This window comes from Amblyomma americanum, chromosome 1 (genome assembly GCF_052857255.1).
Source record: "Amblyomma americanum isolate KBUSLIRL-KWMA chromosome 1, ASM5285725v1, whole genome shotgun sequence".
In the NCBI taxonomy this organism is placed as follows: Eukaryota; Metazoa; Arthropoda; class Arachnida; order Ixodida; family Ixodidae; genus Amblyomma; species Amblyomma americanum.
Window position 1 is genome coordinate 136,582,803 of NC_135497.1, and position 18,878 is coordinate 136,601,680.

At 45.2% G+C, this 18,878-nt stretch overlaps 1 protein-coding gene across 2 annotated transcripts in view; it reads right to left on the bottom strand.

Annotated features, from left to right (window-relative positions):
- The window catches only part of LOC144136190 (neural cell adhesion molecule 1-like), a 408,281-nt gene that overhangs the window by 270,799 nt on the left and 118,604 nt on the right, over positions 1–18,878 (bottom strand). For both annotated transcript variants that reach the window (XR_013315572.1, XM_077668279.1), the window contains exon 6: positions 697–1,005. Coding sequence is in view for 1 of the 2 variants with exons in the window: in XM_077668279.1 (XP_077524405.1) it covers positions 697–1,005 (309 nt within the window). In the remaining variant the exon portion in view is untranslated. The remainder of the gene's footprint in view (positions 1–696; positions 1,006–18,878) is intronic.

Genomic DNA, 18,878 nt, shown 5'->3' on the forward strand with positions numbered 1-18,878 from the left:
ATTTCAGTGTTATGGGGTGAAGCGGCTCCAGCGCTAGTGTCTGCTGTGCTATAAGAATCGTGAGTCCCCGAACTCAATGGCTGACAAATGCGTCAGCCCCGCGTCTCCTCTCGCAGGAATTACCCAGTACACATAATAGATGTGTCATCTTTGTCATAAGCAAAGAGCTGCTTTCTTCTGCATTCGCCCAGGCTGCGCAAGACCGTTCTCAACAAATATTTAGAGAACACCTCAGCAGCTGGGAGAGTGCTGCGAAAATTTATTTCTCTATTGAAAATTCGAACACATTTGGACGACCTGGTGGTCCTTAAGATCCGTTTAATCTTTGTATAGGCATGCTGGTCGCATGATCCTAGGAATCAGATGCTGTCATGCCGATGCACGTAATCAGAGCCGTCCTCCATTTTCTTGTTCTCTCTTTTTTTTTTAGCGGAGAACATTTCGCTCCAGAACAGACTTTCATTCTACCTTTCCAATCAAGTTTTTTTGAACACATCAGGGCATTGCGGCTTCCGCAGCCTTCTATCTTAAAGCGGCCTGGGCAGAGGTCGTTACCTGACAGTGAAGTTATCTCTCCCCGTCTGCCTGGGAGCGCGAACCTGCCCCGCTGATTGCCATGCGGAAGGTTACATTTTCACTTCGCACTGCTAGCACTGTGAGCCAAGGATTAGCCGACAAATGCAAGGCTGCACTCACGTAGGACTTTGAGGCGAAGCGAGTTGCTGGTGGTGGTGCCCTCGCTATTGGTGGCGCTGCAGGCGTAGCGGCCGGAAAAGCTGCGCCGGGCCTTCTGCAGTGCCAGAAAACGGCCGGAGATGACAACGTCGGGAAGCGTGGAGCCGTTCAGCGTCCTGGTGGCGAAATCCTCGACGCCATCCTTGGACCAATGCACCTCGGCCGACGGCGGGTTGGCGTTCACGACGCACTCGAGGTACACGTCTCCGCCTTCCTGGATCTCGAGCTCGCGAAATGGTTGGCCGAGCCGCAGCGTCACGTTCGGCTTGTCTGCGGAACACAAAAGCGTGCGCGCGCAACAAATGATCGCGCGGCCTTTGCATACATATCGCAAGAGGTGTCAGCACAAAGCGCCCACCATCATTCATCGCGTATAGACATGTACAACCTACTCTGAAATGACATACCGGCGACAAGAAATTACTTGTGGTTCCGTGTAGACGCCGAGAGCGCGAACCCGCAACAAGACAATGAGACTATGCGCTTGTCTGCACTCTCGTGTCCCTGCTTCCCTCGTTATCAGTTCACGTGCTCGTCGCTTCATGGCGCTATTGGCAGCTGCGGGCAGTCGTTCGTTCATTTCAGGTTAGGTTGTTCATGAATGGACGTTTAGTAGTTGAAAAAAACAACAACGAAAAATATACGGTGCTCGTGGAGACCTGCCTAACTTTCATGAAAAAGGAAACGAGCTAACAAACAATTTCAACCTTTTGGGAGGTGTTGTTTTAAAGAGGCAGCGCTAGAGCGGACGTGCCGAGGAAAAGCCGTGCGCGTTGTCACACTAAGTCAGGGCTGGTCGATAGGGTTGTGACTTCCCACATTGAGCTGTGGAATGAAAATGAATAAAACTCAAGTTCGACTGTGGCTACGAGGTCGTAGAATGACTTAAATGCCATTATGGCTTTTAAGAATGCAAAGTAAATTAAATTCAGTTAAAAAAGGGGCCCGTTAGTTGAGAATCGAACCTATGACTCTTGGGTTGCGAGTCAGACGCTCTAGTCCTAGGACACAAATTTTTTTATTGCGTGGAAATAGTGCCGAAAAGAAAAATCTAAGCATGCTTACGCCACAAAACACCAGGCCACCATACCCCTGCACGACGCCATTTTCCAAAACATCAAACGTCTGGGAGGCACACACATGCATCCAGATAGGGGAGCCAGATAGGCGGCTCTTCCAGGGCAGCATATACACTCCGCACCAAAGCGCACTGCTCACAAAACACAGATTTCGACGACCGCGGTGATTCGGCATGGCGGTCCATCAAGCGGCTCTTCCAGAGACTAACTAGTCCCAGCAACATGAATAGATCATATGGCACAACACAGTTTTTCTTCACAGGTAAAAAACTAATACTGTTGGGTGTGATGTCATTGTCCTTCTTAATTGTTCGCTGTAATATGTCCCTGAAGAACATAACATGTAATATGTTCCTGAAGAACGCAGAATAAAACAATGGTTCGTTGTCTCTGGTGTATTGGCAGGCGGCAATTCACCATCCATGGCACTAGCATCTCCTTAGCATGAAGTCATGCCTTCACAGGCAGCTTGGATGTTTGCAGTTTAAAGAAGAATGTTTTTGCAGCAGTAGAAATGAACATTAGCCTAATAAGTTTTTAAACACTGGTGTCAAGGAACTCCAGAAAAGATTGCCGATACAACGGTACAGGAAACAAATACTCTGTAAGTGCCTGAGTCATCTGCCTTCTGAAGAGGCTGTACAGGCAGCGTAAAGAAAAGCGCGCAATGAGGAAATTGAAGGGAAGACCTTCTGTGTGTTGTGGTGCATCTCGGGGTCTAGTATGCCTACTTATGTACACTAATGAGAGTGTAATTAGAAAGCGGTACTAATTAAGAAACAAAGTAGCAAATAACTCTTAACGCTATCGCGTGATTCCCTTAAGGCAAAGCTTATGTGTGACCCTAATTATTTGTTTTTTGACATTTGGTTCCATGTTAGTCTTTTTGACCTTGGTCTAGACCTGGAGGCCAAGAAATGGTCGCATGGTAACCACTGCTACAAATAAAAATAATAAATTTTTGCCCACCGAAACTAACCAAGGTTATAACACACTCCGCTGTAAAACGTTGGGCGTTCATTTATAGCACCGGCGGTTTTTAGCGCGCACGTGTTAACGCGCACGGGTTTCTTTGCGTACCGCCTATGACGGTGTGCATCAGCGGCAGTCGGAAAACCTAACCCAGGAACCTCTTCTCATACGTATAAAGAAGCTCTTTCCCGTGGACAGGAACACTTGATGTCACCGACAGGGTAGGCCTCAGAAGCACACTTCAGAATAAAATATACCCCTGCAGCACGGACAAATTTAGTGTAACTTTCAGTGAGGGACAGTCGTCTTTAGTGCCATTCACACAGTCTCACACGACAAGCTTTGTGACACTTGCTGGAAAGCACGCTCACCTCGAAGTGAGTTCGGTTAACTCGCATAAATCGTCTTGAAAGGCGCTTCGTGCTGTTCACTGCTGTATAGCTTTCCTTTGTAGATGTTTGGCTGCGCTTGAGTACATGCCAATGAGTAATTACTCCCTTATCACAAATCTACTACACCTTGGGGGATTCACCTAAAAGAAAACATTTGACTACCACTGTATTTTTATGCTGAATAATCGATAAAACCGCTTGCTTTTAAAGTAGTCTAAAATTCAACAAATGCATGACAAAAGCTTTTCCATCCTTAAAAAGAGTCTGGAGAGAACTTCATCTATTTTTTGTTTCCGGTAAAAATTGGTTCTACGGCTCCTTTTTACTATACTGGCGTTTTTCCGGCAGCTAACCATGCATCTATTGCTGAGAAAATTGAATTTAAATATTTTACTCCATTTGATTAAAACTCGTGACTTAAAGTTAAAAGAGGCCTCCGTGATAACTATGGGAAAATGAATGGCGGTGTAGACTAGCCTCAGCGATTCGCAAAAAAAAAAGGAACTGTCCTGACGCATCACAGTTTGCTTGCCAAAACGGACAGTGGTGTAGATACCTGTATTTAATTTTTTTTTCCTTTTCTGGCTTGTAAAAGCTCTATTTTTAGTTAAAATAGCTGCTTCGTCGTTAGAAGGCTCAAACGTATCGATACATACACACTTCAGTCTGCCCTCACTTTTCATTCGAAGACCGCCGCGTTGGTTCAGTGGTTATGGCGCTCGGCTGCTGACCCGAAAGACGCGCGTTCGATTCCTGCCGTGGTGGTCGAATTTCAATGGAGGCGAAATTCTAGAGTCCCGCGTGCACTGTGCGATGTCAGTGCACGTTAAAGAACCCCAGGTGGTCGAAATTTCTGGAGCCCTTTACTACGTCCCTCATAGCCTAGTTGAGTCACTTTGGGACGTTAAACTTCCATAAAACGAAGCCTAAAACCAAAAATTTTCTCTAAATAAAATATTTAGTTCTTTAGTTGCTGAAAGCAATACATTGCAATGAGAATAGTTATTTTGATTTGTTTTTAGGATTTTGAAGAAAGCATGCGAAACACATCGGTAGAGTGTTAGTGTGCCTGCAACCGTGCGCCTGTGGATTCGGCGGGGGCACGTGTCCTTCTGAAACTACCTTAAGGTGCACCGAAATATGTCAATGTTCGTTCCGATCGCGCGGGCTCAGTGGGTATGGCGGTCGGCTTATGCGGACCATTTCGCACGCAGTTTCGAGCCCGGCTACGATTACCTCTGTTTCGAGAGAAGAGAAATGCATTAAGATCCTTGCACTGAAATTGTGTTGGGTGACAAAGAAGCGCAGCTAGTCGAAATTTATCCATTCGCTTCTGCACAACAACAAGCCCCACAAGCAAGAGTGCTGCACTGGCATGTAAAACAACTTACTTCACTCCATGCTCGCGCGAGTCGAGGTCGTCTAATATTAAAACTCAGTGGCTTTTGGGCACTGTCCAGTATAAAATATCAAATCTTTGAGACCTGCAGCCACCGCAGTCGCCGCACTAAAGAATTGATGCAAGCTGCTACTTGCATGACTGCACGGCTTTAATATATGCGCACCACAATTTCGTAAGCTGCACACTGCGACCAGCTTATGACTGCTTTCCCGACGAGCCTCGGATTTTAAAAAGCAAAGTTAATGATCAGGACGAGCTTCGCCCTCAGAACTGCTTTTGGGGCTTAGCTTAAGCTGGGCTCGTGAGACTTTCATTTTCACTTGAATCGCTTTGCCTTTAACGAAATGTCTGGCCCATTCCCGTGGCCATTTCATCGTAGCTCATGAATATTTCTTTAATGGTGGATCATTATGTGCGACAAAACGTGGCTTCCATGGCTGCTCTTAGCATGTTGTTCTACAGTATGTCTAAAGAAATGAAGAATGAAAATGCGGTGCAGAAAACAAGAATAATATGTAGATCAGTAAAAAAAAATGCTTGTAATCTGCTGTAAACAAAGTACGAGCGGTCGAAGGAGGTCGGTATGGAAATCAATCCAGCTGCAGAAAAGTCAAGAGTGTCGTCTTCGCAGCTAAGTATTTTTTTTTTTTACATTGCTTGTGATAGCGGTCAACATCGCCAAAGACTCGGCACGAATTTGAGCACGAGACTTCTCGGACACATGTGAGGCTCCCTCAGGTTCAATTTTCACCGCACAAAACAGTTGATTTGTTTCTTCCGGGTACGCAGTATCCTCGACTTGGTGTCGTGACTGCAGCCATCATGGTCCTTTTCGGCTGCCCAGAGGCTACTATTAAAAACCTGGCCCTTGGATGCATAAGAGCCTGTCGTTTAAAGACTCCCGATATTGCGTTCGATAAGTCGTCGCTTCCGACACGGCTACGTGATTACACGGCAGTCAAAACAGGGAGCAGGTGCAGCCTCCATTCATTTTTAGATAATAGTTTGATGCCCGCGAGATGTCGAAAATAAGATCTGTTGTGGTGCCATAAAGGCGACCGAAGGAGATGCACAAGAGTGCCGAGGAATTGATCCTTGGAAGTATAAAAATATCTCTCATTTCAGGAAGCGTATCGCACCATTAATGTCACACTGACTTCCTCTGAAGGGACCATGAAGTTTAATTTGCAGACATTGAGCGCCATGTCCAAAAAAAAAAACACGCGAGCTCTACACCACTGGCATTTGGTGCACACGCACGCTAGGAGACCATCTTTGCCCGAAAGCCGGCCCTTTCAGAGCCGGCCCTCTCCTTACATAAGCGTTTTTTAAGAGCATTTTTAAGAACTGTGGAGAATGAGTAAATAAAAAGTCCACATTTTTTTTATCGGGGAATGCGTCATATGTTTAGTGAACCGCTATTTGCAAATAAATTGACCCTTAGGATGCAAACCAGTAAGCGTGAAATAAGATACGCCTTCTTTGAGCGAGAATTAAATTATCCAGCTTTACAGTGGTAAAAATGCAGGACAGTTGGTTTCCTTATGTAATTTTAAAACGACGCTTGAGGGAAACGAAAAATACAAAACTGAACAAACATTGCCGTGTTTGTCCACTTTTGTGTCTGTCGCCATCCTTAGCGTTGTCTGAAAACTGTCTAATTAGCGTAATTAGGGAACTAAAGAAAACTTAACGACACCAATCGAGACAATCTCTTTAAAAGCCTGTTCTAAGTCAGTGTAGCGCCCTCGATTTGAGTTTCAAGTTTTTGTCCTTGGTATTGCAGACGGCACGGCCCTAGCACAACACGGAGGTTAGTTCGCTGTGGTAGCGGCGGGTAATGAGCCGAGTAATAAGGCGCGATTTTGGCAGAGAATAACGTTCTCATCTAAAAAACTTGACTTATCGCGGTGCCGCTGAAAAACGGCGTGTCATTCTTCACAGAACAGCGTAATAAATGACTCTGTCATCTGAAGCTGATCGGGAGGTCGGAACAAAACTACGTATGTTTATCACGTACCAAAATTTTATTTCTCGATTCACACTGTACATGCGATTTACATAAGACATATGATTCTATTTCTGTGTAACTCTTCTTGAGGCATTTCTTTCTAATTGGTTCTTTGCATAAGGTCCGTCTGGTGAACCGGCATTTTTGCGGCCTCAAAAGTACCCGCTACTGGGCTCTGTAACGTACCAATGTTGTGCCGCTTTCCATCTGGCGTCATTATGAAGCTGAATAATGTTTAGACCCATAAATATATAACAATTAAAAATAAATGAAGTTAGTAGTGAAAAAGTTAAGTAGATAACACGCACAAAGTGTAACGTGAGCATGACGAGCTCGGACCATGCAATGAAAACGTTTATATCAGCAGAATCGCATCCAAAAATCAGTTCTGTGCTCAGATAAGGCTCGTTCCTTTTACATAAGTGAGCTGACACATGATTACGCTGAATATTTACAGTGCATTGGGTGGTATCCCGAAGCTGGCAACGTTAAGAAGCAGTACATAAATCTCTGGTGTGTCGTTCACGCACCTTTCGAGTATCACGCGTTTGTCACCTAAGCTAGAAAACTCCCCATTGTGAAGATTTTCGGTAGAAACTGCTCTTTGTCGCAACGCCTCTGTGCTTCGTTCGTCTCTTCAATCTCTGAACCTTATTCGCTATGAATCACCCCACCATAACAATTGTTTCAATGTTGTGTTCAGGGAAACGAATACTTGAGGGAACTGGTATTTCTACACCGTGGGAAGCTTTTCACGTCTGGCAACAGTCCCAACAGCCCCACGCTGCGGTCGTCTTTCGTGGGCTAAAGATGATTACTTCCGTCGAAGGTCGGATTACCCGCGAAATATTTTTCTCGACTGCTCAAGCGATCACCGTGTACGCTGCTATTCCTGGAGATCTGACTTGAATTATTCAACTAGAAGAAAGGGTGCATAACGCACCACTCATGTTACGCGTTGGAATTGAATCTGTGTATGCAGGGTGTTTTTTTACCTCGTTTTTTCTTTCCTGGTGCTGCGATGTGATGAAATAGCGAGAGAAAGACAAGGTAGCCCAGCCGTATCAAAACTAATTATCCTGCAGCTGACATTTTCCTATGATAGCAATATATATATATATATATATATATATATATATATATATATATATATATATATATATATATATATATATATATATATATATATATATATATATATATATATATATATATATATATATGCGGCAGCAGTTATTATAAGCAGTTATAGAAAATATTCCCCTATGCACCTTGGTTTCGATGACCGTTGGCTTCCTTTATATATACCGGGTGTGTCAGGGGAGGGGATCACTCGTGGTTAAAATAGGGTTTTTGAGGTAAACAGAAGCTTTTTGTGGCACAGTAAAGCCGGCGTTGGCGGACGTCAAAAAACAGGAAATCATATTAACTAAGTGATTAACTAAATTCTAATCGTTAACTTTTTAACTATTACCAATAGGCACCTGATTGCAATTAGATATTTATAGCCGGTCGTTAATAATAGCCATATCAGTTTTTAGAATTTCGAAAACGCCATTACTCTCGCCGCTGGGGCAAGACAAAATTTGGCTACATCGTGCTAAAACACATGCACTTTCGAAAAGTATACAGGCAAAGCAACTCCTCCAGTAGTCGTAACTAGTCGAAACAGCCAAATTTTGTTGTGCCACACCGGCGACAGTAATGGCGTTTTCGAAATTCCAAATAACTGATATGGCTCTTACTAACGGCCGGCTACAAATCGCTAAATGCAATCAGGTGCCTATTGGTAAAAGTTGAAAAGTTAACTGTTGGAATTTAGTTAATCACTTAGCTAGTTAAGATGATTCGCCTGTTTTTTGACGTCCGCCAACACTCATATTACTATTCCGCAAATTGCTTCTCGTTACCTCAAAACTTTATTTTAAAAAAATTAGTGATCACCTTCCCTGAAACACCTGGTATACCGGGTGTCCCAGCTAACTAGAGCCAAGGGTTAAAAAATAAATTATTAAATACAGGTGAGTGAAGCCAGTTGCATATTGGTGACAGCCATCTTGCGCACCACAGGCATTTTTTTGTTTCGGAATTAATTAATAGTTTAATTAAGTTTAATAATCTAAATTAATAAATATTGACTTTAGACAACAAATTTCATTTGAAGAGTTGTCGAGCACCTTCCGAAACGATAAGGAAACCATCAAATGTGTCTTCCTTTCCCAACTCCAAAGAAAGCCCGCGAAATACAAAACAAACCACGTGACTAACGCACTTGCGCGCCGAGATCGTGCTGCTCTCAAGCGTGGTTTGAGCTAACGAAATCGCCTGCATCCTTGTCTCGACGGCCCCGCCCCAGCGGCAGGCCGATACGCTGGGGGCGGCAACTCGCACCGTCATGTGTGCCACTGGCTGACGCCGACGAGAGGCCACCGCCAACATATCGGCCTGCCGCTGGGGCGGGGCCGTCGAGACAAGGATGCAGGCGATTTCGTTTGCTCAAACCACGCTTGAGAGCAGCACGATCTCGGCGCGCAAGTGCGTTAGTCACGTGGTTTGTTTTGTATTTCGCGGGCTTTCTTTGGAGCTGGGAAAGAAAGACACATTTGATGGTTTCCTTATCGTTTCGGAAGGTGCTCGCCAACTCTTCAAATGAAATTTGTTGTCTAATGTAAATATTTCTTAATTTAGATTATTAAACTTAATTAAACTATTAATTAATTCCGAAACAAAAAAATGCCTGTGGTGCGCAAGATGGCTGTCACCAATATGCAACTGGTTTCACTCACCTGTATCTAATAATCTATTTTTTAACCATTGGCTCTAGTTAGCTGGGACACCCGGTATACCAGGTGTTTCAGGGAAGCTGATCACTAATTTTTTTAAAATAAGGCTTTTGAGGTAACGAGAAGCGATTTTCGGCATAGTAATATGAGTGTTGGCGGACGTCAAAAAACAGGCGAATCATCTTAACTAGCTAAGTGATTAACTAAATTCTAACAGTTACCTTTTCAACTTTTACCAATAGGCACCTGATTGCATTTAGCGATTTGTAGCCGGCCGTTAGTAAGAGCCATATCAGTTTTTTGGAATTTCGAAAACGCCATTACTGTCGCCGGTGTGGCACAACAAAATTTGGCTGTTTCGACTAGTTACGACTACTGGAGGAGTTGCTTTGCCTGTATACTTTTCGAAAGTGCATGTGTTTTAGCACGATGTAGCCAAATTTTGTCTTGCCCCAGCGGCGAGAGTAATGGCGTTTTCGAAATTCTAAAAACTGATATGGCTATTATTAACGACCGGCTATAAATATCTAATTGCAATCAGGTGCCTATTGGTAATAGTTAAAAAGTTAACTATTAGAATTTAGTTAATCACTTAGCTAGTTAATATGATTTCCTGTTTTTTGACGTCCGCCAACGCCGGCATTACTATGCCGAAAAAAGCTTCTGTTTACCTCAAAAACCCTATTTTAACCACTAGTGATCCCCTCCCCTGAAACACCCGGTATATATAAAGGAAGCCAACGGTCATCGAAACCAAGGTGCATAGGGGAATATTTTCTATAACTGCTTATATATAACTGCTGCCGCATATATATATATATATATATATATATATTGCTATCATAGGAAAATGTCAGCTGCAGGATAATTAGTTTTGATACGGCTGGGCTACCTTGAATTTCTCTCGCTATTTCATCACATCGCAGCACCAGGAAAGAAAAAACGAGGTAAAAAAACACCCTGCATACACAGATTCAATTCCAACGCGTAACATGAGTGGTGCGTTATGCACCCTTTCTTCTAGTTGAATAAATCAAGTCAGATCTCCAGGAATAGCAGCGTACACGGTGATCATTTGAGCAGTCGAGAAAAATAAAAAGTGCGTCAGTCACGGGGTTTATTTTGTATTTCTCGGGCTTTCTTTGGAGCTAGGAAAAAAAGACACACGTGAGGATTTCCTTATCGTAAATGATGTAATGGGGGTTTCGTAAGGCGTCATTATTTATTAATCTGGATAATTGAAATTAATTAAACTAACAATTAATTCCGAAACAAAAAAAATGGCGGTGGTGGGCAAGATGGCTGTCACCAATATGCAACTGGTTTCACTCGCCTGTCTCTAATAATCTGTTTTAACCCTTGGCTCTAGTTAGCTGGGACACCCGGTATATGCCGGGTAAAAAAATTTCAAAAATCAACTTTTTGGCGTAAAAATATGACTTTTGCGGCATATTATTACCAGTGTTGGCGGACACCAGAAAACTGGACAATCATTTTAAGTAGTAAGCTGCATAACTAATTTATAATAATTATCTTTTTAACTAATAGAGTTAGGTGCCTAGTTGCACTTAGATATTTCTAGCCGGTCGCTAGTAATAATCATATCAGTTTTTAGAATTTCGAAAACGGGATCACACTTGTCGCTGTGGCTCGACAAAATATGGTTTTTCGACTAGATACGTGCACTTGAGGGGTTGCTTTGCCTGCATACTTTCGAAAGCGCATGTATTTTCGCGCGATGCAGCCAAATTGTGCCGAGCCACAGCGGCGAGGGTAATAGCGTTTTTGAAATTCTAAAAACTGATATAGCTTTTACTAACGACCGGCTACATATCTCTAATTGCAACTAGGCGCCTAACTCAACTAGTTATTAAGTTCATCATGAAAAATCATTTAACCAGCTTACTACTTAAGACGATTGACCAGTTTTCTCGTGTCCGCCAACATTGGTAATACTATGCCGAAAAAGTAATATTTTTACCCCGAAAAGCCTGTTTTTGAAAAATTCTGAAAGTGTTCGCTGAAACACCCGGTATATATTCCAATAAGATTTATTACCTTTCGATCACTTGAGAAATTTGGCATGCTAGGGTTTCGTTATCGCCCAAAGCTTTAAGGAACGCATGACCACGTAGCATTGTTTAATTTTGTCTGCCTTTGGAAAACAGTTGCTTAAAATATCTGCGGAGCAAGAATCGTCAGCATTCAAATTTGCCGTGTTGTGTTACTACGCTCATGAATTCTGATAAATACAAGCCTGTGGCGCCGCCAGGCATATATTTTATTTTAAGAGGTGCTTGTGTAGAATAGCGATGTAGAGTTTAAGCGCAACTTGAGTTATTTATGCGTTCTCACTGACACGAAGATAATTCCTTCTTTCCACTATGTCTTCTATAGAGAAAAGTGCGAAAGGCACCTTGCTATCATTTTTTTACGCAACTGATTTCAATACATGCCAAATAAGAACGCAAATATTCTGATGAGCTGGTTTTGAACATGCCATCTGAACCTTGCTCTGTAGTGCCTAACTTTAGATATCGAGCTAGCTCGACTCAGGTCCCAGCATAATGCGGTTACCTTGGCAACTGAATAAACTATTTAAACAAGTGAGGTATCCACGTCTCTGGACTCTGACATGTCTCACGTTGGCAAGGCATGAAGAGATACACGTGGTGGAAGCAGAGAAAGTGGCGAGGAATGCGGAAACAGTGAAATTTCTGTGTATTCTCTCCCCTGAACACTCTCATTCTTTTCTACCAGTACGCTGAACCGAATATTTTTTGTTATTTCTTTCTCTCAGCATTAATTTTTGAGTAAGATATACAAATGCAAATGTAATGTAGCCAGATGGATCTTGAAAGGTAGACTTTAGAATCCAGATGCCTTGAGATTTGTGCGCACCAGACCGGTATCATTTTAAGCATGTCGCTTCTGAATACAGGCTCGGGTTAGCAGACCAACTTGGTCGTGCCGTAGCTCAAGCCCGTGTGAAGCTGGATCCCGGTAGAGCTGATTAAATTTTATCAACAGATCTGCTGCTGCACACTAAAGCCCATCTGTGGTGATTAAGCATAAACATAGCCCAGTCGCAGGCCATTTTTTAAGAGTCGGTAACAAAATTAAAGCTTTGCGCTTTTGATCGTAAAAGCGGGAAAGTTGAATGAATACGGTAGCAAGCATTGAATGAGACCACGAGTGCCCCCTAACGTAACTTTTCTAAAGGCATTAAGCACACCTAGACAAAGATTTCAATTCGACTTTTCATCATATATTTCCTCTAAAACTCCCAAGACAAAAAAAAAATATTACCATCTCAACTACTCAAACCAGTGCGAGTGGGCAGAGATTTACAAAAAATTTCTGGCGTTAGTTGCACTTAGCCGCGGATAGCTGATGGCCGGAGCCTTTGTTTCAAGAAATTTCCATTAAGCCATCGTCTCGGTGTGCCGTCATAATTGGTCGGATAGTCACATAGTGCTACAACGAAAAAAAAAGAGTAAATTTTGTGAATTCTGGCTCTGGTCATTTCGTATATACTCAAGAATGCTAACTGCGGGTAGCTCTTCAGATGGTTTATCCACTCAGTAGCAAGAAATTGCGGAGCATGTACGTCTTATTAACGATGCACGAGTTCGAAGGCGATGCGCCGTCAGGCTAAGAGCCAGCTGTGAAACACACTGCACACGCTCGGGAATTAACCAAAACAAAAAAGGTGCGAAACTATATGATCACGCCAATCGGGAAAAATATCGACTCAGGAAGTTAATTGGCTCACAAAGCTTTTCTTCCCTCAGTTTCAATATCTCTTAAAAATATACGTAGAAGCTTTCTCCCGTATAAGTATACCAATCTCATTAAGCGATATAGATACCGTGCTGCGCATATTTACTTTTTATACGTGTTTGTGGAAGCTTTCAGGGTAAGACAGAGAAAGTAAGCCGGGGGACAACGACACAAGACTCAAGAAGAAATAGGAATACAAGTTTCCAGAAACAAATCTAGCATCTCCCTACAGATTCTTTATTATGCGGCCAAGAAGCCTAAGTAAAACATCGTGAATGCATAAATTAACCCTGTCTGGAAAGCAGCAAAGGGGAGCACATAATTCTCGAGGCAGGGAGCGGGACCATTGAAAGCTGTCGTCAGATAATGCACGAAGACGTCCGCATGAATATCTGAAGAAGTCTTTCTGAACGAGAAGAAAGCGTGTCTGGAAGTCGACAGAGATGGAAAGAACAAAAAGAGAGAAAGGATGCAGGGCTGCAGAGAAGAGTGCAAGCAAGCAAGAGAGAAAAGAATATCGAACCAGATAATCTATAAAAGTAAATGCATAGAAAGAAGAATATCAGGAGAAAAAGAAGCCCAAGCAAAAAAAAAAGGTAACCGCGGTTTTCTGTCTTCTTTAGGAAGTTTCGCAATCCAGAAGGACGCGATTTGTTATGCGCCTATATCATCTCTATGCAAAAACGCGGCACTGGTTGGGCAACCAGACCATATGTAAATACAAGTGGGCACTTACCCCCTTTCGTTCTCATGTCACGGCAACAAAGCTATAAAAAAGAGCCAAAAATAGAAAAAAAAACATGAGGGCAAAATAGAGAGCATGGAGACGAGCAGGAAAAGAAGCCAGTGCCCAGAGTTCGGAGTGCGGCAAAACGAGCCCGCTTAGAATGGTCGGATCCGGCCAAAAGACAGAAGAAAGGAATCTGCGGAATCGAGGACAGCCTAGGGAAGTCTGGACGAGAGGGGGGCTTCTGGGAAAGAATGAGCGGGGCCCGATCGGACTCGCAGCTCGAAGCCGACTCGGCGGAGGTGGACGCCACTCGACGACTGCCGGCGACGCGGAGGCCGGCAGCTATGGGCCGATTCGATCGCCCCGCTGTCACTGCTGCGCGGGACGCGCAGTGGAGGCGCTCTCGAGTAGGCGCGAGGCGACAAGAGCCGGCCCCTGATCCCTTCTTCCCCTTCAGCGAGACGGCCAAATTGGCGGCCATAAGTATTTACGAGTCCGCCGGGGCGGATTAATCAGCCCTTCGGCTCCCTGATTACCACCCGGGGAATATGGCGCCCAACTGTGAGGGCCGAACAATCTGCCCCTCATGAAAACAAATGCCGCTGTCATGCCCGACTGCTGAAATCAAAGCGGGCCCTCACGGCTGCGAGGAAAGGCTACTTTGCGCCCGCTCACGCCCGTCTGCCTCGAAGACGGACGGGCCACGCAGCGACAACTGCCGCGGTCGCCCGTAAGCAGGAGGCGTCGTATACCGGCCACTGGCGACGCCACCGGTACATATAGCTCATCGCTGTCACTTGCGAATGACAGGTGTACAGATGCGAATTCGAATTTCAGCGCGCAAATATTAGAATCGAGAGTATCTGACGGCAGCATGCGGGGTCGGACCTCATACTCATTTGTAAGCCATCAAGAGTAACGGAGAGAATATGCGCCAGGAGGAGCCCAGGAGCATGCGGATGTAGATGGAGCCACCAAAAAAAAAAAAACCAAAGAGGCAAGCTCGAAAGCAATAGGTAGGAGGCTAGAATGGTGGAGCAACTTCCATTAGGCGTTTACCTAGGAAAAGAAGAAATGCCTTCGATGGGGCAACATATTGTGTCCGATTGGGACTTTGGTTCTGCTCGTGTAAGAAAGCTTTCAGCAACAGAGCGGCAGTCGTAGTCGAAAAAGAACACCAGACACACTGAAAATTGTTTTTGATTCTCCTCTGCGATAGATAAAGATTCTGTGTGTGTGTGGGGGGGGGGGGATTTTTGTTTTTGCTTTTTACATCAATAGCCCGGATAGAGCCTCTTCCTTTACCTCTTAATGGTGAATGCAAGGATAAAGTGGTGTTTATATATTCAGTACAGAAAAAGGAGCATTCATGATTTATTCGCTCGCGATGATGAGTGACGTTGCTACAGGAGCAAAATGATGCTCTGGAAACAGATCTACCGGTTCACTCAGCCCCGTTTGGAAGACTATGGCCAGAACACTCGCAGACGACTTTGCGTTAACGCTGTAACGAAGGAAGTAAGGTGACAGGCAACAGTGACAGCTCAATCGAAAGCCGCCCTACGGAAGCGCTTGTCAATATTCCTGCACTCTTTTCTTCAACTGCTTATTGTTCCCTGCCCTCAGGAACATCCTTCTCTGAATGCGATAAGAGAGCACGAATCCTCCTGCTAACAGGAAGTGTCATGACACGTAGCGTGCTACAGGTGTCGCTTAACGCTCTTTTAGTGGCCTGCTGGCTTAGACCTCATCCCTGTTTTGTTTGAGCCCTTAATCGAAGGCAGAGACGGGTACGCTCTCGAAAGCTCCAAGTGGCAATCAAAACCTATGCTTTTCCATCCCTCAACGCTATTTCAGGGCGAGCGCGTGAAGACAGCGGTCGTTACATATCGCAATGAAGACGCTTCCCGTTTGGAAGCATCGGCGCGTTAATGCGCTTGGCTGTTGACAGAATACACGGCCAACAAAAGTGCCTGCGTGCCGCAGCTCGGTGTTCGTGCACACCACTGCGAACACGATGCCGTGACAAGAACGACGCATGGTATAGATCAGAGGAAATTCGCGCATTGGGGGCAGCGCCGCTGTTAACATCCCGCTATCACGGAAGCGCAGCTCGGAATGGCTTTTATCGACGGCTGAAAAAGCCTGCCTGGCCATGAAAATCCCAAATGCGAGCGGGGGAGAAAAGAGCATAAAGGAAGCAAACACAGACGCAGAGCTCATTATGCTGCTGCACTTAAAGCTGCGCTCAAAAAGCAGTGCATTTTTGCGGTAAACACTGCGCACGTCCGCTGTCCGCGTACACTCTCATCGACCGCCGCGGATGACTCGACGGCTCACGAGCTTCTGCGCACGAGTACGCCATCACGACACGGTTGTGGGCGGCCGTTATGCGCTCGACCTCGGGCTGTCCAGAAGGCCACTACCTAGGATGTCTCACGCCATACTCTGACACGAGGCGGAAGGGAGCGTATACTCGAACAAATTGAACCGAGTTCGACGCCTTTCAGCGCGTGTTAGCGAAGCTCTCTAACAGTGGGAAGGGAAAAAAAAACGACAATTTGATGATGTTTCACAGCGACAGATTTCTGGAGCGCATATATGGCGCCTTCACACACACAACACTCGCTGCGCGTAGGAAAGATAGAAAGTAGGAGGAGAGGCTAGCCAGGTAAAAGCGCCGGTTTTCTATCATGTACTGGCGGACAGGAATAGGGTATGCAATGCGGAAGGATAAAATAAAAGCAGAGTTAAAAAACGAAGAGTGTGAAGTAAGGACTTCGAGCACGGCAAAGTCACAGGCTATCGCGCAGTCACGACATCCACAGGAGACGCGATCCGTGCGCGCAGGGGTCGCCGGCGTAGCCCGCATATTTACAATGATCGCGCAGCGGTGCGATTGCGTTCACGTGGCCGAGCAATAGAAGCACAAGGCTACTGGCGTCACAATTTACGAACGAGCAGAATATATAGGTTTCACGTCGCAACGCGCCCCTGTGAGAACTCAGCACCTTGTCTGAGTTAAATTGCGGAGACGTAAATTGTCCGTTTGTACCTCGCTAGGCAGCTCCTAGTCGAACGTTATGAAGTTCGCAGTCCAAAAACTTGCACGGGGCCTGAGCTAATCACCAGTGACCTCAACCTCCGCCTCGAGTAGGGAGCAAATGAGTGCTTCCCGCACTTCAAAACTCCATTTGTGCACATCCGCGACGTTATTCAGCCCTTCAGTCGTAACAGTATGCTTCCGGACACTGTCTTCAGCAGGAGTGTGAACTCCCCTACATGATGCCCCGAGTTTCTCAGGCATTTCAGCAACAACCAGGTGGTGACCATTGTGCAAAGCATTGCCGTGTGGGTTGATCGATCACACCAATTTTCTGCTCTGTCTCATAATATGGCCACAGAAGAGGGCGCTGCAGCTGGTGTCAGCAGGTTAGGGCCGAATTCTCAAAGTCGTTCACGCGATATAACAGTACGTGACAGACAGCAACTTTTGTTATAGTCCGCCGGGCCATTATGACTGCCTAGGCGACGAGCGCGAGCTGCTCACGAAGTGTTCCTATACACGTCAAATGCTCTGGCAGCTATGCCCCTTTGTTGACGGCGCGAACACTACTTTCGCTTCACTTACAACAGATTGTGTGAGAGCACGGACGATTGAGGGAGCTGTGTCGGTGCTGGGTGAGGTGGCCAGACCAGAGCGTCCGACAGAAAACTAAGGGAGTTAAAGCACATGGCATCGCGGCGACTCAGACGAACACCGCGCCTCTCGGGCTTGTGACATAACGGCGGCGACGTGAGCTCGGTGCTCTTGGCTCAGTTCGGAGCAACAGTAGCTGACCCAAGCTTGCGGCTATTGACTCGGCGAAGCGGGCTTGGTTTGGTTTATGGGGATTTAACGTCCCAAAGCGACTCAGGCCATGAGGGACGCCGAAGTGAAGGGCTCCGGAAATTTCGTTCACCTGGGGTTCTTTTACGTGCACTGACATCGCACAGTACACGGGCCTCTGGAATTTCGCCTCCATCGAAATTCGACTGCCACGGCCGGGATCGAACCCGCGTCTTTCGGGTCAGCAGCCGAGCGCCGTAACCACTTAGCCACTGCGGCGACTAGAAGCGGGCTTGGGGAACTGAGAGTAAATTCTCTTCATTGAGTGCCTGCTCAGGAATCTGGTACTAAAGAACATGACAGAGGCGCGCAGTTGCGGTCTACGTGATTTTCAGCGTAGGGAAAAATATCTCATGGGTGTTTTTCTTAAAAAGAAAAAGAAAACGTTGTTTGTTTGAGCCGCCGCCACATTTTAATGGCAAGTTTTAAAATGAAAATTGAAATGCTGTAATCAGTGGAACATAAGTCCGGAGACGTGACCAGGTACGTAAAAGCGTGGAAATGATCTCATAAGCTACGGTGTTTATTAAGTTTTCAAGACCCGCCGCGATAAATATCGCTCAATATCAACTAAAGTTAAATTAAGCTTATCTTATTTCGGTAATTTTCAGAAATTATAATCATCCGTGCACCCATATTTCACTGCCCCTTGACAGAGAAATGTTCTTTAGAGAAATTGTTTGTCTCGTTGTGGCTTTTGTCGTATCTGACCGACCACATTTTGAGGAACACAGTAGATAATAAGAACGAGGCCACATTTATCATTAGGCATTATAGGTTGCCACTGAACGCGCTTGTGAGATTACGTCATGTATTATGCTATGGTCAGAAAGATCAACGATACTGTTTCCGCTCCCCTAAAGTTTGGTGCGTGTACTCACACGTTGCCAGGTAGCTTCATACGAGGAGTCGTCACAGCACGCAGTTTGACACGCGAATTAAGTTTTTGCAGCGTGAACAAACCGCAGAAAAGAAGCAGCGTGAATGAATAAAGAAAGAGAAAGAACTGACCACTTATGCAGCCTTGGCGCGCGCTGTCTGAAACTGACAGGCGCATAGGCATAGAAGTCTTCCCACACCGAAGGGCAGGCTGCATGTCTCG